This window comes from Palaemon carinicauda, chromosome 7 (genome assembly GCF_036898095.1).
Source record: "Palaemon carinicauda isolate YSFRI2023 chromosome 7, ASM3689809v2, whole genome shotgun sequence".
Classification (NCBI taxonomy): Eukaryota; Metazoa; Arthropoda; class Malacostraca; order Decapoda; family Palaemonidae; genus Palaemon; species Palaemon carinicauda.
The window spans coordinates 54567942-54590428 of NC_090731.1; the positions used below are offsets into that span (position 1 = coordinate 54567942).

The 22487-nt window shown below is 39.4% G+C and overlaps 1 protein-coding gene across 2 annotated transcripts in view; it reads right to left on the reverse strand.

Moving 5' to 3' along the window:
- Nucleotides 1-22487, reverse strand: part of LOC137643924 (pre-piRNA 3'-exonuclease trimmer-like) — a 227484-nt gene that overhangs the window by 71136 nt on the left and 133861 nt on the right. Inside the window, exons 9-11 of one of the 2 annotated variants that reach the window (XM_068376689.1) lie at nucleotides 15578-15688; nucleotides 12371-12470; nucleotides 10998-11094 (exon numbers count right to left, since the gene is read on the reverse strand). In XM_068376689.1, the coding sequence (XP_068232790.1) occupies nucleotides 10998-11094; nucleotides 12371-12470; nucleotides 15578-15688 (308 nt within the window). Of the gene's footprint in view, nucleotides 1-10997; nucleotides 11098-12370; nucleotides 12471-15577; nucleotides 15689-22487 lie in introns of both variants that reach the window. The other variant, XM_068376688.1, reaches the window with a different exon arrangement.

Genomic DNA, 22487 nt, shown 5'->3' on the forward strand with positions numbered 1-22487 from the left:
ATGAAAACTTTAACAAAACATGAGGAAGAGAAGCGAGATAGAACAGCGTGCCCAAGCATACCCTCAAGCAAGAGAACTCTAACCCAGGACAGTGGAAGACCATGGTACAGAGGCTATGGCACTACCCAAGACTAGAGAACAATGGTTTGATTTTGGAGTGTCCTCCTAGAAAAGCTGCTTACCAAAGCTAAAGAGTCTCTTCTACCCTTGCCAAGAGGGTAGTGTTATCAGGTGTATGAAGACAGAGAGGAATCTGTAAATAATATGCCAGACTATTCGATGTATGTGTAGACAAAGGAAAAGTGAACCGTAACCAGAGAGAAGGATCCAATGTAGTACTGTCTGGCCAGTCAAAGGACCCCATAACTCTCTCGCGGTAGTATCTCAATTGGTGGCTGGTGCCCTGGCCAACCTACTACCTACTATATACACATGACATGTGGTTTGTCCTAGAAAACAAACTTGTTGCAAATGCAGATGATGCTACTCTTTGCATCAATTCCATCCCCTGAATGTAGATCTGGGGTTGCTGAATCCCTTAATAGAGATCTAGCTAAAATTAGTGCATGGCGCAAATTATGGGGTATGAAGTTGAATCCTAACAAAACTCAAGGTATGATTGTATGTAGGTCAAGGACAGTGGCTCCTCAACATCCAGATTCAGTATTGATGTTTCTTTAACTTTGTATGACTCTCTTAAAATTTTAGGTGTGATTCTCGACAGCAAATATACTTTTAAGAACACATTAGGTCTGTGTCTTCTTCAATTGCACAAAAAAATTGGCTTATTGAGAGTCTTTTAAGTTTTTCGGTGATCAATCTATTTTGAAGAAGTGTTTTAATTCTTTCATTCTACCTTGTTTTGAGTATTGTTCTCCTGTCTGGTCTTCAGCTGCTGATTCTCATCTTAATTTTTTGGACAGAAACTTACAGTCTATTAAATCTTTTATTCCTGATCTAGATATTAATCTTTGGCACCATCGTTCAATTAGTTCATTATGCATGTTGCAAAAGATTTTTCATAATTCTGACCATCCTTTACATTCAGATCTTCCTGGACAATTCCATACTGTTCATAATACTAGGCAGGCAGTTAATTCTAATAGCCAGGTCTTCTCCATCATGAGGCTCAATACTACACAGTATTCTAGAAGTTTTATTCCACCTGTGACCGAGTTATGGAATGATCTTCCTAATCGGGTAGTTGAATCAGTAGAACTTCATAAGTTCAAAGTTGCAGCAAATGTTTTTATGTTGAACAGGCTGACATAGGTCTTTTAATATTTTATATATGACATATCTGTTCTGATGTTGCTACTGTTTGTAGAATGATTTATTATTAATTTGTTCTCATCATTTATTCATTTCCTTATTTCCTTTCCTCACTGGGCTATTTTTTTCTGTTGGAGCCCTTGGGCTTATAGCATCTTGCTTTTCCAACTAGGGTTGTAGCTTGGCTAGTAATAATAATAATAATAATAATAATAATAATAATAATAATAATAATAATAATATAACATATTTGGAAATAATTTGTATATTTCCTAACATACAAACCTGGAGCTATTCATAGGTTATTACTTTCGGCAATGCTGAAAACCAGCTAAGACAATCTTAGTGAGGGATAATTACCCCATCCGCTAGTTAGCGGGAGTGGGTTGGGGTGGACTAGCTACCCCGCTCACTCACACCTGTCGGTTGAGTAACCACTTTTGCTTTCTGGCAGGACTTTCATGTCACCTTATACTATGTTTGAAGAGATTTCTTTATAAAAAAAAAAAAAAAATTTCTGTAAAAAAATAGAGAGGAAAAACATTTCTTTATCAAAACAAACAAATCCATGTCTGCTTCTAAGTTGACAGCTGGTAGCTACTTTTAATATATATTTTTGTGTTTTTTGGACATTAAATTCATCTATGTATTAATAACTAAATGATCTACAGTCCATCGGTATTGAAGATCAAGTCTTTGAATACCTAAAAGACTACTTGGTTGACAGAAATTACTGTGGAAACTGGGAACTCTTATTCATCATACGAACCATTAAACAGAGGGGTACCTCAGGGGAGTGTACTGCACTCAATCTTATTCTTTATCTATACCACTGGTCTGCCAAAAATACTACAAAGGCATGGAGAAGTTCAAACTATTTGCAGATGATGCACAATTTTACTTCTTCCTAAATGATATAGACGGCACTACTGAAACTCTAGACAGAATTCTTGATTGTGTTAAGGAATGGATGACAATCAAACAGCTATAATTAAATGAGAATAAAGCTGAGTTTATGGAGATTGGAAAGAAAAACAGTATAAGAAACTTGGGCGATATTCAAATAAACATAAATACCAACTCTGCCCCGATATCAAGTAAAGTTCGTGATTTAGGCGTATCTCTTGACTGTAACTTGCCTTTCAATGTTCAAATAAACAATGTAGTAAAATTGCTGTTTATCATCTTAGAAACATTCCTTTTATAAAGAAGTACCAGGAAAAACATTCTGTAAAGAAACTTGTGATAAACTGTGTTATTACCATTACCAGGATCGACTACTGCAACTCCATCTACAGTGTACTACAATTTACCAAAAGTGCAGCTTAAGATATTACAAAACATAATAAATAGAGGAATAAGACTGATAAAAGGTGTCCCATCTTTAGAAAAGATCACTCCTACACTAACTGATTTACACTGGCTGCCTATTAGAACAAGAATTGTGTTGAAAATATGTGCAATAACCCATCAGGTTAACAGAACCGGATGTCCAAAATATTGTATTCACACGAGATTAGTTACAGATGGTTTCAAATTATTGGAACCTCGATATATGTAATGCATAGAACAGTTGGGGATAGCAGAGAAGGATTGGACAGATTGGTAACAAGAAATTAGCCGACCTAGAGTATGCTGATGAACCTGTCCTTATTAGCAAAACGCCACAGAACTTGCAAAGCTTGCTTACTAGAATGCATGATATATCACATGAGGTTGGGCTCAAGATAAATAGAAGAAAGACAAAGAAGATGAGAATGGAGTATGCAATGGAAGATGAAATATGATGGGAAGGAGAAAGGATTAATGAAGTGGAATCATTTAAATATTTAGGATCTATGATCACTAATAAGGGATCTTCAGAATTTAAGTTTAATGAAAGAATGAAAAAAGCAAATCAGATAATGGCAAGGTTAAGGAAAATTTTGAAATCAAATCCCCTGAAATTACACATAAAAATCAGGCTATATATCAGTTTAGTGAGATCTGTGTTACAGTATGGACATGAGTAGTGGTATGACAATGAAACAATATCCAACAGATTTTCTAGATTTGAAAACAAAGCCCTCAGAAGAATATCGGGAGCTAAATGGCAAGTCAGGATTAGAAATGAAACTATAAGAAAGATTACTTAAGTGCCATATGTGGATGAGATCATGATGAGGGGTAGATAGAGATGGTTTGGACATGCTCTTTGCACTCCCCAAGAGATATTAATTCAACAAACTTTCAACTTGACTCCACAAGGCACTAGAAGAGTTAGAGGACCCAGGCCCACATGGCTGAGGAACTATGAAGTGTGAAGTAGGAGATGATGAATGGAGAAGTATTGATTTAAAAGCTCAAGATCGAGACGACTGATGACATCTAACTGAGGCCCTTTGCGTCAATAGGTGGGGGAGGAGATGATGATAATGAAGACAATGATGAGATATATGTCTACTGTAGGCTCTAGAGCCTTTAAAATTTGCACCCCCAGGACTATACAATAAGCTCCAACTAGATATCTGAAAGAATGAAGATATTAAGGCTTTCAAGAGGAAACGGAAGACTTTCTTGATCTCGAAGTGCTCCGATAGCGTGGATTAGACAATAAACGACCGATTTGTGGTGTGAAATGCTGAATGCCTTGGAATGAACATGACGAAATGACTGTAAAGGTCCTGTAGAGAGTAGGATTCCCCTGCTGTATAGGACCAGAAAAGCAGCCCTTAAAGTAAGTAATATTAAGGGATTTTGCCGTAGGAAAAATCTATTTCTGGGCTCCGACCCGTGCCGCCCAGTGAAATGCTCCTTTTACATCATTTCTAAGGTAAAAACTGCTATGAATTTACCAGAGAAAAATTTTATAGGAATGCTAGGTTGAACCCAGCTTGCTCACCTTAATAAGGTGTCGGTATAATACTGGGGCACTGAATAAATCACAACCAGAGGCCTCGCACCATTTAGATATCTCCTGTCAACATCCCCGAACAGCGAGGTGCCGTTCAACATCCTACTACTACTAGCAATCCCACGCCAGTAACGTCACTCCATTTTATAGCACGCGCTATCAAACACTTATTTTGCCTTGGTGTGTGAATTTTGCTGGTTTTACCTGGATTTACCTCAAGATGTCGGATTCCACTGTCATTCCATCTAAGTTAAGTACCAGATCTATGAGTTTTGAGATTTTGGAAGGGGCCTTGCCCTTTTTTTGCTTATATTATGTTTTATTTTTCACAACCCTGCGTGGGTCTTTCATGGTGCTCGGCTTCCTCCTATCTCTCTCTCGTGTCGTTCTTAACGCTTTTCAATGAGTCCTCCATACTGATTGTTTCTCGTTATGAACTTTCTGGGTATCCACGGTTCACACACCGTATTAATTTATTATTTTGATGTCCTGTTATTACTATAACAGTCATTACGATATACATGAGCGTATTCTCGTTAGGTTGGCATGCCTGGTCGCCTTCGGGCGTTTCTATTCCATTAATATTATTACTTGGATTATTTACGTTCGCACGCCACGGACTTGCTTCTCATTTTTAACGTCATTCGTTTTTCTTGCATTAGCTCGAGGGTCTTTCATGAGTCAGATATTAGTTTTTCATTTTGTTAGCACTTCACTGACTCTGTGTTATGTTGGTAGCCCTGCCTACTCCCAGCGCCGTCAGTCTTGGTTTTCTCCTGTCTCATGTTCGTTCCCTCGTTTGTTTTACGATTGATGTATAGTTATTTTTATCATTATTATCATCCAGCATGCCTTCCTATCTTATTTTACCATGTGTTATGTTTATTATAGTGTTATTAGTCTTTCCGCATGATCATATCAATCGTGGGTCTGGCAGGTTGGTATACCTGCTATCGCCCCACTCCTAGCCTCCCTCCCGCCCGATACCCCACCCCAGGGTTACCTCCCTCTCTCTCTCCCAATCGAGTTAAGAGTCACTATGTTGCGTTATGTTCCCCTCCCGGGGCCTTTCGCTTTCTTTGCACGGGCGGTTCCCGTTGATCTGTGAGGCTTGCTATTATTATACATTAACGTACATTACTTACACTTTTGTACTACTCTACCCGGTCGTAGTCGTTTTCTTTCCGTCGCTCGTTTGGCCAACGATCGACGGGAAGTTTTCTGCTCGGTCCGAGGTACCTTGTCATGTTATATTATTTTATTCAGTTTTGTACGTGCTACTCCCTCTCGGTCCTGCACTTCACGGACCCATTAAAGATCCCTTCCCCCTCTATGGTGTCCCGCACCTCACGGGCCTCATATAGATATATATATATAAAGACTTTCATTACGGGATCCCCGGACGTAGCTTTTATACATTACCATCTGGTCGAGTTGTTTAGTTGAGCCTCCGGACCCAACGTTACTCATTATTACTTGGATTAACTTTATATATTAGTCACATATATATTATATATATGATCCTAGTTCTCGACCTTCCCTTCCCTCTTTTGATATGATCACGGTTACGGTCTGACTTATTTTCATTCATAATACAATCAAAATAAATCTTTTATCATGATATTGATATATTTAAGCACTCCGGGCCCCCCGGGCCCCTAATTTGCTTTCATTCAAGATACTTGATGTATATATATAAAAATTTTTATCATGATATTGATATATATAGATATTTTAGGCTCCGGGCCCCTATTTGCTTTCATTCAAGATACTTGATGTATATATAAAACATTTTTATCATGATATCGATATATAATAAAAAAAAAAAAAAAATCCTTTATCATGATATTGATATAATTTAAGCACCCGGGGCCCCCAAGCCCCTATTTGCTTTCATTCAAGATACTTGATGTATATATATAAAACATTTTTATCATGATATTGATATATAAATCTTTTATCATGATATTGATATAATTTAAGCACCCGGGGCCCCCGAGCCCCTATTTGCTTTCATTCAAGATACTTGATGTATACATATAAAACATTTTTATCATGATATTGATATATAAATCCTTTATCATGATATTGATATAATTTAAGCACCCGGGGCCCCCGAGCCCCTATTTGCTTTCATTCAAGATACTTGATGTACAGTATATATATAAAACATTTTCATCATGATATTGATATATATATATATATATTTTAAGCACCGGGGCCTCAGGGCCCCTAATTTGCTTTCCTTTAAGATACTCATGTATCTTTTATCTTACAGACTGTACGCTGTGCGATGACGGCATGTGCCGCTGTCCTCTATCAACCCTGCGGCCATGACGTGTGTCGTTCGCACGCCCACTGTTCTGTCCAAGTGGATGACTTAGCTGTTTGGCATCCGGACAATTGTGTAGTCTGCTACACAATGACCTCCACTCTAAAATCTGACTCGGTGAGTGCATTTTCATTGATACAGACTTGTAGGGAGTTACGATTAATTTCAATGGTTTACATTAATTAAGATTATTGATTTTAAGGCCACAAGTCCTCTGGACTTCCCGCATGCCTTTCACTTCGTGTCTACGGAGTCCTTAGACTTCTCCACATTTCTTTGGCACAAATATCCCTCGCTAATAGTCTGTTCTCTTTCAGTGCTCCCAACTTGAAAAAGATACAGCTCAGGCTACCCTCAAGATCTGGATTGGCGGGTTCGCCCGCAACGTGAAGGACAAACAGCCTTATATCCTCTCTGAGGAATGGTGTTCCCGTCTCTACCCCCATGCTAAAACTTCAGCTGCGGTCCCTAAAGAGTTGGCGGATCCTATCATCGAGAGGATCGAATCCCTTCTTCTGGCCCCGGACCAAGAAGAGACGGCGGCACCCTAACTGAGGATGTCGCTATCCCCAACCTCGATGTGGAACCCATGGCTCTGGATGATCCCGACGCAGGTAGGGACGTAGGTGAGTCAGGTGGTTCCCGGGCTAAGATTCCTATCCCTAGCCCGGCTTTCTCTTCTACTTCAGACCACTCTTCTTTTCGAGGTTTTCCGGGGACAACCGGGACTGATCTCAGTCCCTGGCCTGTTATCCCCAAGGTGAAGGCTCATCGTAAGCCTTTATATAAGACCCACACGTCTTCCAAAGACCACAAGTCTTCGAAATCATCAGCTTCGAAGGTTAAATCTTCCTCCACCAGAGTCTCTCAAGACCCAATTGCTGTGCCTTCAACCTCTCACGGAGTAGCCTCCGTTCCAGCACCTGTTCCCCCCCCCCGGCGGAATCATTTAACCCGGTGGATTTTTCCGAGAAGATGTTTGCTCGTTTTGAGTCGATGCTATCGTCTCATACGCAGCAATCACAAGAGAGAATAGCTTCTATGGAGAGCCTAGTTCAGGGACTCATGCGCTCGGAGCTGCCACCGCCACAACAGCAATACCCCATCCCCGACGCCTCCAAGCTTCCTCCTTTCAATAAGAATAACCCTTGGAGGTTAGCATTGCATGCCCCCTTCTCGGAGGGTATGTTGTCAATCGAAGGTTTCGGTACCCGGCCTCTTGCGGATTATGAATTCTACCCGCTGGGTCTTGAATTCCCCTTCCCCGGCTACGCTCGCCTCACGGAAGAGGCTCTGATTCGATTGGATAAGGTCCCGAAGGAAACTGTTAATTTTCCTAAAGAACAGGCACAGTCTGTCTTGGTCCGCATGTTCAATGAGTGGGACTGCTTGAACACAATGATTACGGCCTACAAAAGTTCATATACTGTTTGTGGCCGACGACCAGACCCCTACCCCTTGTGCGACCAAGATCATAGAGACGATCTTTCAGGCTATCAAGGAAGAGAAGCCTTTACCTCACCTCAGGGAGACCGACTTAGCCTCCCTTCTCTTTCCGGGAGACAATGAATGTTGGTGGAACGCCCCAGCTACCTTCTCGGTAGGTAAGTTGAGACCGGACTGTGCCTCGACGCAGTTCAGCGAACGGCTTCCCAAACTCCCGGAGTCTCTCATTAAATTGGAATATGAGTCGAGGTGTAGATTCAGCAGATCCCTTAATTCAGTTGCCCTTTCTGAATTGACCGTCGCCACTTACAACGAGGAGGACCTCCTTAAGGTCCTCACTAAGTCGCTTTTGCAAAATTTTATGGCTGACCCCTATGATTTTGCAAATGCCAGGACCCGTTGTCGACGACACGTTCTATCCGAAGCCACGATTAGGCACGAACCTAATAGGCTCATCAAAGCTCCAGTCTGGGGCCCGGATCTTTTCCCAGAGGACTTAGTTAACTCGGTCCTTAGCGAGGCAGCTAGAGCCAACCAAAACCTCAAGGTTAGGTGGGGCCTGGTTTCAAAGAGGAAATATGAGCCTACTAGTACCCCAATTCGAGGTAGGAAGAGATTGAGGCCCTTCCAATCTTCCCAATTCAGGCAACCTCTGCAAGTGGTTCAACCGGTCTCAGTCCACGGAAGAACTACGTTCCTTCACAAAAGATCTGCTACTAAAGAATGCAATCCGAAGCATACGTCGCTTAAGATTTCAAGGACGCTTGTTCAGCGTGCCACCCTTAAAGTAAGTAATATTAAGCACATATAAAATACTTAATATAAAATAAGTAATATTACGCACATATAAAATATGTAATATAAAATAAGTAATATTAAGCACATATAAAATATTTTCCTTCTAGTTACTGTCTTTAAACTAAAATGCTTGTAATCAATTATGCAGGAAGGAATTTAATGTTATTAAAAGGAAATAGCAAGCTGAAAATTATTAGATAAAAACAATGAAAGGAAGAGAAATGAACTGAAGGGATATCAGATTAAAATTTAATGTAAAAAGAGGGTGTTAATTTATGTACATGTAAGATTTTCTGAGAGAGAGAGAGAGAGAGAGAGAGAGAGAGAGAGAGAGAGAGAGAGAGAGAGAGAGAGAGAGAGAGAGAGATATGTGTAAGTGTGTGGTACATTACAGTAGTTAGTTATTTAGTTATATGATTGTCTAGGCAACACTATATACACTACAGCAGTGCATGTATAGCATACGTATACTTCATGTCCAATAAGTAATCCTTAAGGGGACCGTCCACCATGCCATGAATTTTACAGCTTTCTCTACTGTTATTCATGTTTCCCTCTCTTCTTGGTTCTTTTTTTCTTGCTCTTTGCTTACTTTTTGTTCTTTCTATGACCATGGTTAATATTGGCCTAGGTATAAAGTTCCTGAGGACGTTGTGAAAACACAATGTACATACGAACTGCAAATAAACAAACACATGCATTATAACTTCTATACGTCTTTGGAAACTCTGGCTGCTGTTCTCGTAGCTCGTAGTTTTTGTTCACCTATCCTCTACCAATGCCTTCCATTTCTGCCAGACATATGAGATTTTGAAACATAAGTGAAAAAAAATCACTATATCTATGCAAACATAAAAACACAAAGACGATTCTGTCAAACTGTCATACAGACGACGCAGTTAGGATGACGTCATCATTTAATGAGCGCTACTTCTTTGTTTTTGAAAATAATTGGCTGAAACTTCTGGAGAGCATGTACGATATGCTTCTTCATACATAGAAATAATAAAACAATTTTTGATTTCTCAAAGTTGGTATGTCAAAACACCATGGCGGACAGTCCCCTTAAGGCGTAGTGTGTCACAGATTTTACTGCCTGGAACTTAATAAATGCTGGTGATGTTTTAAGTCATTTCTATCTAAATTTTTTTCACTTGTGGTACGATAAATGTTCATACATTCATTGATAAAGAAGTACTAATAGTATATTTACGGTATTATACAAAACCTCAAAACACGGCATTCGATTTCGCATCCAGCCAGCTGACCGATTAGTTTAACTAGACATTGTCGCATTATAAAAAAATCGCTTTTCAAGAAGATAATTGCATTTCAATTAGGCATTTTTGTACTTTTGTTTTCAATTTTGGGTGCAACCATTAACTATTAGTGACTTTTCTACACCACAGTATCAGCAAGTGTTGTTAGATATGAACAAGTGTTTTGTTGTTACTTATACATGTGTGATGTGGCGATAACTTTTATTGTGAGTTGTCTTACTTTATTTTAATGCTGTGTTAATAATGTACAATTACCTCTGAAAAGTAGAAAGACTAAAGTACTGTGATAGAAACCATATGAAAAGAATGAAGAGCAGTATACAATGGGTTACCTAGTGTGTTAGTCAACTGACCCACCCTAGCGCAACTAGCATTCGCGCATTCTCAATCTCCGCACCTGTCTCTGTTACCTAACCCCCGTGATTAAGGAGGAACTACTGTATATGCTCATCCTCCCCACTGATTAGGGGTATCAAAAGCATAGAAAAATAATTCAACTTTGAGATTGAAGAGCGATACAACATACACACCACGTTATTGTTATTAGATTCTGGTACGTAGGTATTAGTTTATTGAAAGAATAAAAGGAAATTTTCAATTTCATGGGGGTAACCTCGACATTCCAAGCTTACAAAAACAAGGCAATATAAACATTAGGTGAGTATAGAAATCAAATATTTTATGGAAATTCTGTTTATTGACAATATTTGGTATAAATTTTTTTATAATTTATTAAAAAAAAATATTTTTTTTTTCATTGCACTTACTACATTTACAGTAATAGAAATAGTACTCCAGTATAAAAAACAGTTTATAAAACCGTAACAATATTCTAAGCAATAAGCAGAATGTTTATACATAATCCAAACAGTAAGCTATTGACTATGTGCTACTAATACCTTGCATCAAACATTTAAGGACTTACAAAACAGTCATTACCTAGAATGATTAAAAAACATGCTGATAAAAGACTTACCATGTATTGAATACTGGCCCTCTGTACCATGATTTCGTTGGAAAAGGCTTTCAAGGAAAACACATGTTCTCTTGGACTCATTGGACGGTGACCTCCTCTGCTGATTAAGTTGTTTATTTTTATTCAATAATATTATATTCTCTCAATACAAATCAAATAGATCGAGAAAGTTATTTTTCTCAAGTAAAATTATATTTCTTTAATACTAAATAATAAGTTTGCCATTGCCTAATCTTGTAATAAGCAGCTTATAGGACAGGCTTCAAAAGAAAAGAAGAATAGGCTTAATTTGCAACCATACTGTTAATGCTTTGATGGACCCTTCTATTTTGTGAGAGAGAGAGAGAGAGAGAGAGAGAGAGAGAGAGAGAGAGAGAGAGAGAGAGAGAGAGAGAGAGAGAGAGAAGGGGGGGGGTTTGTGTGTCTGCATGAATATCTGTCACTATCACATGATTTGAATCAATGAAAATATCAACCACAATGGCATTTAATATTGAATTCTACCTTTGGGGATGTATATCCACTGAATTTCCAGTGGATATACATTCCAAAGGTATAATTTGATAGTAAATGTCAATGCGGTTAATACCTACATATATGTATATGGACATCACCATACTATACTGTACTCAGTACATGTAATTCAAATTTAGTGCTACAATTAGATCAAGAGGTGGGTCGGGAAACTGAGTAAAATTCATTGATAAGACAGTGTTTATTTTTTTTAAGTTTTCATTCATTTTCATATCATCATTTATAATGATAAAGGATGATAAAGTGAGGAGATTGAATATTTTTAATAGACTTCACAGGTGCCTATTTTCACATTCCTATTGATCTCAGTTTGAGAAAATACCTTCGTTTCATGAACGGTTAAAAGGCATATCATTTCAAGTGCTTGTATTACCCTTTCTACAGTATAAAAACAGCCCCTCAAGTGTTCACTAGAATGATAGCACCATTTCCAAATGGCTAAGGATTCTAGGGCTCAAAGTTCTTTACCTGGATGATAGGCTAATTTTGAGCGATTCTTGGAAAGGATTTAGGTACAACAAGTGTAGTTGCTCAAGTTACTGGAGAGGTTGGGGATCCAAATTAAAAAAAAATTTAAACAGTCCTGGATAGGATGCAACAGTACCTAAGTACTTATTGCGGATGAAGAAAAGTGAAGTTTCTTAACAATATCAACAGTTGTTCCAGCTTTGCTAAAAGACATTTCCAATTTTAAAGGACAAACATTTTCTATACGCATAACAAAAAATATCTAATCTAACATAATATCAATCACAATAAAAACAAAGCAGTATCAGTCAAAATATATGGAGGATGCAGATGCTATATATCACAAATTATTACTCATAAAATATACTTACGATGGTAACTGTAACATGGCATATATATGGGATAAACTCAGGAAACAATAACCAGTGAGGAAAGCATCATAACCAGCTTCATGGTGGAAGTCTCCATGTACTGAAAATATAAAATTAAATAAAAATTACATACAACTAAACCTATGTTACACTAATTTAATTTTATATGTTGGGGTCTATAGATTTCTTTATGGATTAATTTCTGCGATAAATTTAACACGCTAAGAATAGAACCTCTAAATCAATGGTAGTTTTACATGGCTTCATAATTATATTACCCTATGTTATCTTCAACTTGAGTACACTTTACCACATAAAGATGACAATTGTAATTGCTAACCCCATAGCACTTCAGCTTCTATATGGTTCAAAGGTCTAGCGTTTTGATAAGCCCCTAAATCTGGTAAGGAACAAAGGCTCTAGCAATACCTCCTCCTTATGCTGAGTCAATATTAAATAAAATCAAATTAACATTAAAATATTAAATACAATTAAATCAACATTACACTATTTTATGCTACCTTATATCTGATTCTATCACACAGTAATAATGCAAGATGGCTAAAAACAATACTAAACAAAATTTTATTAATAAAATTAATAAGTACATATATTCTATATGAAAATAGTAGTACTGCAGATTGAAGCGCTGTTGGCTTTGTTACGCTAGTAAGTCGAAAAATAATTTTTTGAATGTTTTCCAACAGTATGAAATGCTTAATGCTTAATGTGGGAGTATCAACAATCAAAAAAATAAAGCTAAAATATCTTATCAATAACTCAAAACATAGATTACAACATGATAGAAAAATAACAGCGACTAGTTTCAAATAACTTTCCGTGCTTGTTTTGGCTGGAAGAGGCCCTACAGCCTACGCATCTTAGTTGTTTAAAAGTGTTCTCACTCATCATACGTATGTGTTGAAGTAATCCTTTTGTATGTTGGTAAATTTTGTAGATTTTAACTATGGCCCTCAAGAAAAGTAACGAGAGTATATCGAAGCATCATGCTATGCTATTAAAATGTAAGATAATTTGTACAGTACATGATAAAGAAATAAGAAAGAGTAGAAAAGTGATGAATATTGCAAGTGCCTTAGATCTGGCTCAGACAATGGTGTCCACCATTATCCACTACAAAGGCTGCACTTTTCAGTATGTAACGAAAAAGGCTCCGTACTTTAAAACATGTAACATCAATGTGAAGAGAGGCATAATTTACAATGAAATGGAACGCTTATTATCCCTTCGAATAGAACAACAGATGCATGAAAGGATTCCTACGAGGCAAACGCTGATCCAAGAGAAGGCCAAGTCTTTGTTTGAGGGATTACATAAAAACATCACGATGAAAAGGACACCCAATTTGTTGCAGATCATGGGTGGTTTAATAATTTCAAGAAGCATTTTAGCTTGCACAACATTAAAATTCAGAGGGTTGATGCTGCTACTGATACTGTTACTATCAAAGAGTTTTCACTTTGATGAAAACCATAAATGAAGCACTAATTCCTACAGATCTCATCTCCAATATTAACAAGACCAGCTTGTTTCAGAAGTGAATACTGGATTACTCATTTACTTCAAAGAAAAACAAAACAAAAAAACAATGCTATGGTGTAAGGTAATAACAAAATAGGCTAACATTAATGTTTGGAAGTAACATCTCTGGCACATTCAAGCTGAAGGAGCTGTTAGTCTACCAAGTCCTTAACCTCCAAGTACTCAAAAACATTCCAAAGTCAATGCTTCCTATAATTTGGATGGCTAATCCAAGAGCAGGGGTCACCATGGTCCTTCTTGAACAATAGTTCACAGTCCATTTTATATTAGCAGTCAAGGAATATTATAAGAAAAGAAAAATTCCTTTTAACATTAATTTTGGCCCTAGATAATACATCTGGACATCCCACACATCTGAATCTCATAATCATAGACCCAAATGTGTGTCATATTTTTGCCACCAAACACTATGTCTCTCATTCAACCCATAAACCAAGGCATCACAGCTCTCTTCAAGCAGTAGTATTTACAACGTACCTTATATCTGGCAGTTGATGCTACACCAGAAAATGACATCATAACTAGTTGGGAGTTCTTGGAAGAGGTACAATATTTAACAGGTAGTATTAAACATCAGCACTTCTTGGACTTACTAGACTAAAACCACGAAAAATGGTGTATGGAATAAATTGTATCCTTAATTCGTTCATGATTTTCTAGGTTTTGATGAGCCAGTAAAGGGTGTATCAACAAATTTGGTAACAAGACTTGATTAAGGCCATGAAACAACTATGCTCTTGTTGATGTTTAAGAAACAGAAACTGAAGAAAGTTTTCCTCATCCAAAACAAAGGAACTTCAAGCTTAAAGACATGCAGAAGGGAGTTAAATCATTTATCCAAGTGTCGGACAATCTTCAAGTCCCAGGATCTAATAGTCGACCGCTTCATCAAATTATCTAATATTGTTGACGATGCCCTTCTTTCATATAAGATGATTTTTGAAGGCAAGTGGAGGAACACTATCCATAAAAATACAGATCAGTTCCTTTACGTAAGAGTTAAAAAATGAAAGGCTACAGAGTCATCACCTGATCTTAAAGCAGAAGAACCACTGCCATAGACATCAAGTTTAAAAGCAAAAAAACCTCATATAGAAGCTACATCATTACCAACAACTATATCATCGTCATCTAACGATTAAATTGTCACTTAAACTCCATTTTCTATAATGTCCAGTTAACAGAGAGATGTCCATTAAGGTGAAGTGACCATTGTTAACAAGTTAATATTACCTTGCATATATAGTTTAACAGTGTTTCTGGTTTTTATAGCATGTAAGTACGTTCTCATGTATAGGAACATGTAAGTCACTTTATAGGATGAAATTTCAACCTACATAAAAAATCAAATTACGACATGTCTCCTGGAACCCATTATCAATGTAGGGTGGTCTATCAGGGTATTAAAGCCCACCCTTGAACATTCAAAATATCCAACAGCCAACAGTATTTCCTTAGAATTTTAACTAAACTCAGCACACATAATTCAATTTGAGAAATTGATTTGCTAAATATATCAAATCTAAAACAGTAGTATAGCAAGACATCATCATAATACTGAAGCTCACAAATAATGAATTCTGGTAAGTTATGGTAAGTTATGATCTGATAAGATGATAGTCTAGCTTTGGGAAAGGTACTTACAATACTTATCTGAAGCTAAATGAGAAATTGTAGGACGATACAGAACTCCTACTTCTTTTCTAAGATTGGTTGCCAAATCTAACAGGCCTGTGTTCCCCAACATGTGGCTTACTGGAAAAAAGTAATTAAAATCAAATTTAATTCTACAGATACTGTATAATGTCTTGTTTTAACAAAGACTACAATATCAATACAAAGACAACTGAAAGCATAATATCTAAATTTAACTTTATTTTTTAGATACTAACTGACTTACTTAACCAAACACTTCCATACAAAGAAATAAATTACTGAAAACTCATCAAAAAAATATAGTTCTTCAATAGAATGAGAACTACCTTAAAATGAGGTAAGCTATACCTCCTACACAATAAATCAACGATTTTTTTTTACAGTATGAAAAGTCTCATCCATTCCCTTTAATCTCTTCCTACAGTGGTACCCATCATATACAGGTGTACATTGCTCAAATTCTAACCTCTCTTTTCAGGAAAATTCTATTAGTCAAGATCCTTCAAAGGGCTAGAAATGGGATTCAGAGGCATCATTATGAAAGTATTCTCATTAAGAAAGATGTTTTAATGAAGGAAAAACCTACTTTTGGAGAAGTGCTGTGTGATATCCAAAAACTTTCCTGTCGAAGGCTAGAACGGGGAATTCAATCCCACCTAATTAGCAAAGATATATTATCTCCCCTGCTATAGGGCCAGTACATCAATGTGCAAAACACAAACTCAGTGTATAAGGGAGACCCTCAGATTCATGTGCTATTCAACTTGACATAGCACCAATGCTGAAATCATCTGGCTATCTGTGACACATCATAACTGAGAACCATCACTAGAACTGGAGACAATACTATTTGCGCCCAGCCGCCATCTTTCAATCACAGAGTGAGTATCAATTGTCGTGCTTTCCTGCATGACAATTGTAGTTAGTAGGTTGGCCAGGGCACCAGCCACCCGTTGAGATACTACCGCTAGAGTGTTAGGGGGTCCTTTGACTGGCCAGACAGTACTACTGTACATTGAATCCTTCTCTCTGGTTACGGTTCTTTCCCTTTACCTACACATACCGAATAGTCTGGCCTATTCTTTACAGATTCTCCTCTGTCCTCATATACCTGACAACACTGAGATTACCAAACAATTCTTCTTCACCCAAGGGGCTAACTACTGCACTGTAATTCTTCAGTGGCCACTTTCCTCTTGGTAAGGGTAGAAGAGACTCTTTAGCTATGGTAAGCAGCTCTTCTAGGAGGAGGACATTCCAAAATGAAATCATTGTTCTCTAGTCTTGGGTAGTGTCATACCCTCTGTACCATGATCTTCCACCGTCTAGGGTTAGAGTTCTCTTGCTTGAGGGTACACTCAGGCACACTATCCTATTTAATTTCTCTTCTTCTTGTTTTGTTAGAGTATTTATGGTTTATTTCAGAAATATTTATTTTAATGTTGTTACTGTTCTTAAAATATTTCATTTTCCTTTGTTTCCTTTCCTCCCTGGGTTATTTTCCCTGTTGGGGCCCCAGGCTTATAGCATCCTGCTTTTCCAACTAGGGTTGTAGCTTAGCAATTAATAATAATAATAATAATAATAATAATAATAATAATAATAATAATAATAATAATAATGAGACTGGGGAGGAGTGAGGGCCTTGGAGACCACACAGCACTATCCCAGTCACTCAACACTAAATTTTTCTGTCCTAAGATGGTCTGGAACTAAAGGAAAACCATTGCCCAATTAATTGGTGCATACTTGAGCATTCCATTTCTTAGGGAGAGACACCAAGAAAACATGACAAATTCGTAGATAATTTGTATTCTTCCTAACGATACAAACCTAGCTGTTTACATGGGGTAATTACTTTGGCTGCGCCGAAGTAATTACCCCATGTAAATAGCGTGGTTTGTATTCAGTTAAGGAACAGCTTCAAGTTCAGTGAATCATTTAAACTCGTTTGTATACACCCCAAAAGAGGTACTACATTCTTTGGGTAGGGTGAAGTCTCCTTTTAGTAGCATCTCTCTCTCTTTATCATTTTGGTCTAAAAGGGAGTTTTAGGCATGTCAATATCATTCCAAGCTCTGAAGTATCAAGCAAACTTTAGTCAAGAAGGAAATCTTGACTGGGGATATTCTTTGAGATGATCATTCAGGATATGAAGAAAATTTTTCAAATTTGATATCATCACATGGAAGATCTGAACAACTATGCCAAAAATATTCAATTCAGGCCAGATGGCATATCCATCACATGATTGCTAGTGTTTTCCTACTAGAGTCCCCTCCTCTATATCTATAGAAGAACCTGCTTCCTCACCGAGCCTGAACTCCAGGATGTCCCAATATACACACAAGTCCATGCTTTGCACATTGATATACTGGCCCTAGAGTAAGGGAAACAGTGTTTCTTCAATACTTATGTATTGGAATCCCTGTTCTATCCTTTTACAGAAATTTTCAAGGAGACCAAGCAGTAAACTAACCCAAAAAATTACAGTTTTTAAAACGAGAAAATATAACGAGCAGTTATGCAAATCACTTGATTTTTGCCCCCGGACTTAGAGGGGTGCTCGAGGAGGGAAGTTAGATTAAATGGCTCAGGTTTGTATAGCTAGGAATAATACAATTTCCTTTGCAAAATTAGTCATTTTTTCCTATACGTCACACAAACCGTCATCCTTTAATTAGGGAGATATTGCTTGGAGGGTTGGAAGCCCCCTGGAACCAAAACTGGAAGGTTCTAATTCTTCCCTGAAAGTGTTCAATTCTTGATATGTGAAAAAACAAAGCAAAGACCACTCACACTTCCTATCTGTTTTCCATCAGGATGGAAAAACTGATAGGACCTGAGTTGTACATATGAAATTGTACCAGATCAGCCAAGAGGAACCATTCCCCCATAGAGTACGTCAGTTAGAATTAAATACCAGGTACATGATTAATTGGTTGGTATAAGATTCACCATCCCCCAGCTCATACAGGGGACGGGGATATATACTTCTTTGGATACATAGAGTGATGCTCTGAAGTGAAACTTACTAGCAAAAGGTCCAACCAAGAAGTAATGCTTTGATTGCTTGTCCCGGAGAGAGGGGGGAGAAGAGTAAAGGAGAAGAGCAAGTTACACAAAGTTACACTCCAGACTTATGTCTAAACAATACCTTAGACGAGATGCATCCTTGTTCCAAGTGGGAGCTGGGTTGGTTATACAATAGTTTGAGCAGCCACCATTGGTACAAACTTAAGGGTGTCAAAAGACTTGTGGGTATATACTCTCCAAAGTAAAAGGCCATGAAAGTCGTCTGTATCTTACAAGCACCGGTGTTCAACACCTAACCTACTTACAGATTTCTCTTGGGAGCGAGTATGAGGACAATAATTTTGCCCTTGTGAGCTCTGGTCCTGGATGGCACCTCAACTCTCCTCAGCCAAGGCATAAGCCCTACGGATTGTCTCACAAAGCCAGACAGAGATTGTATTCTTCTACACCCCTTTCTTGGATCTGCCAGTGCTAGCGAAAAGTCTCCTGCACTCAGGCTTGAGGTGTAAGGTTCTCTTTAGATAGCACCACACAACCATCATGGGACAAAATAGCATTTCCTCTCGATCACCACCCAACACCTTACACCGGGAGGGGATGGAGAAGGATCCGAACATGGGGTCGTGCATCGCCGGCTTTTGAATCTTGGCCACGAGGTCTGGTACAAAACTGAAGGAGACCTCATTCTACCCCCTATCAAGGGTAACTACATATGAGAGACTGTGCAACTCGCTCAATCTTTTTGCCAATGCTAAAGTTAGAAGGAAGACAGTCTTGAAAGTGAAATCCCTATCGGACGACCTCCTGAAAGGTTCAAACTGGATATGCATAAAAACCTTGAGGACTAAGATCACATCACATTCCAGGGGGTCGAGATCCCGAGGTGGGCAAGACTTCCCAAAGCTCCTCATGAGCATAGGCAACTCCCAGGAAGCAGAGATGTCTATACCCTTCAGTTCAAAGACCATACTCAAGGTTGAGTGGTAGCCTTTGACAGCCCCGACTGCGAGATGGTTCTTCGGTGTAGTAAGACAAGGAAATCACAATCTGTGCTAGAGTTTCTCCAACCGGAGAAACACCCCTTCTATGACACCAATTGCAGAAGACAGCCCACTTAGTCTGGTAGACAGCTGTAGAGGACCTTTGGAGATATCAAGAAATCTCTAGTAAAGTTCTCGTGAAAAGCCTTTTACTCAGAGATGCTGGATAGTCTCCACCCGTGATGAGCTAACAACTCAAAACTAAATGGACTGGTGGTACCTCTGCAGGCACAGCCGACAGAGAAGCATAGGCCATAAGGGTAGTTATCTTGGGACCTTGACGATGAGAGCAAGCAAATAGGGATACCACTCGGTGTGAAGCCATCTGCGAGCTACTATGGTCATCCTGATTCCTGGAGTAATCAAGTCGGCTCATGCTGAATGAAGGAGAGGCATAGATGGACGTCCAGGTCCATGGGTGTTGGAAGGCATCTTCAAATATAGCCTATATATCCGGGACAGTAGAGCATAGCGCAGGGAGCTTCCTGTTCAGTCGCGTGGTAAACAAGTTGACCCCCAAGGATCCCCACAGGGCAAGAAGCCTTTCTGCCACCATAAAATGTAGGGATCACTCTGCTCCTACAGCTTGTCCCTAGCAACTGAGTGTGCATTCATTTCATCAGTTCTCAGAGAATGCACGAAACCGTCCCCATGCATACTGACATAGGCTAAGACGGTGGAGCTGTTGCCCTTCATCATTACCGAGAGTCTCCTTAAATGTTCTTGGAAGGTTTGCAACCCTAGAAAGACTACAGTACATGCATCTCAAGGATGTTGATGTTCAGTTGCCTGTTGTCTTTGTACCACACTCCTGAGGTGATCAGGTCATCCATGTGTGTTCCCCACCTATCCATTGATACGTCCAAGAACAGATGCATGTATAGAGGTGAGAAGTTGAGTGGGAATCCTCTGGTGAGGTTGGTCTCTTCGAGTCACCAGGCCATATTGTCCCAAGCCTCTGGCCCCACTGGAATTGGATGGAACAAGGGATCCTTGTTGGCTACCCAGTGATCCTTCAGACACCATTGAAGAGATCTCTGGTCGAGTCACATGTGAAGAACGAGCTTCTCCAATGAATATAGATGACCAATAAGATATTGCCAGTACAGAGCTGGAACTATTGCTTTGGACAGAAATGGTCGCACAACCTCCCTGAGCCAGCTGATGTGATCATCTGTGGAAAAGAATCTTGCTTCTGCAGTCCATCAACATGCCCAGAAACCTCAACAGTACTTAGTCCAAAGCATAGTCTTAACCTGGTACACCGTACCATAGAGAAGTGGAGGTACTTTCGAGAGGTCTGTTGAACAGGTACTTGATAGCGTCCTAAAGATCAACCGAAAACTGTTTCCATCCTGAATTTTGTTTGACGCCCACATTTGTTCAAAAGAGAGAGGTCGATGACTGGTCTCTAGTCCCCATTGCCTTCTACACCAGGAAGAGTCAATTATATTAGCCCTGGCATCCAATATCCATCTCGAATGACTTCAAGCACATTATTCACCATACCTTCCACCTCTGCCGCCCAAGGACAGGACTTTTGTAGATGTTGGATGTTCCATTAGGAACTCAATTGGAATAGGAGATAAGGGGGGGGGGCAGTGATTCTGGAAGGGTAGCAAGTAACAATCATGAAAGACTCTCACTGCCCAAAACTTAGCCTCATGTCTTTGCCACATTGCCCAGTGGTGAGACATGCAACTCCTTACTTTCAGCAGCAAGAGAGAGAGAACGATCATCTAAGCATTTCCCTCTCCTTTTCCTCTTACCACATTCACCCTTCCTAATAGGAGTAGGTTGGGGGGGGATGAGGTGATCAAAAAGGCTGTGCTCACTCAGGCTCTTTTTGTGAAGAGGTTGCAGGAGGTGCGGAACAGGGACTCGGAGCAAACGGGGGGCCCTTCGTTGATCCCGAGCCTTCAAAGGGCCAGAGCCCTTGAAGATAAAAGCTCGGTGGATCAGGGAGTCCTTCGAAGCAGTTCTCCATGAATCCTACGCTGCCTGCACACAACTCTCCAGCAGAAGAGCCTTTCACCCCATATCGACAAGTTCCTTAACACCAACGCCACCTCCGGACTAACCTCCTTTTATAAGCTACAGACCACAGCGTCTCACCTCTTCAAAACCAAGATAGTCCACATGTTTGCTGTCTGATGGGGTAGGAAGGTGACTGCCATATCCCCAGGAAGCACAAGGCTTTTCTACTTCTCCAAAGCTCCTGGGGTTGACAAACTTTGTTGACACTGGTAAGTACGTCACTGTTCCCAACCAATAGTCGTGCCAGAAAACAGCAAGGAGAGAAGTCAAGGGCTAAGCCTCCAGACCACCAACTCATAGGCCAAGAACATGCCCACCTCTTTAAATTGCTCCAATGAGAGGTCTCCCGTCAAAGTGCAAACTAACAGATTTACCGCATGAGGAGCAAACACGGCATTCTCTGGCATACAGAACCTCCGCTGCCTACAAAATGGGTGTAGCAAGAACTTGTTTGACCTGCTGAAATGTAGAATATTCTCAGACCCACATTTTATTGCTCACCTGGTCCAAAGCAGAGTCTACAAGATCCGACCATGGCAAATCCAACGAGGGCTTCGAGCCTTGCGGGGCACCGAAGTGCCAATCCATTACAGAAGTCCTTCCCAAAGGTGGAGCCACAGTTGCCTCCTCCAGGGCATTGCACTAATGAATGAGTGCAAGGACCTTCACGAAGGAGCTCTCCAACAGGGTAGTCAGCCTCTGTGGGCTCAGGACCAGGATATAGAGTCCCTGAGACATCATGCCTCTGAGCATCCTTGTCTGCCACCACAGGCATGGGTGAGGCA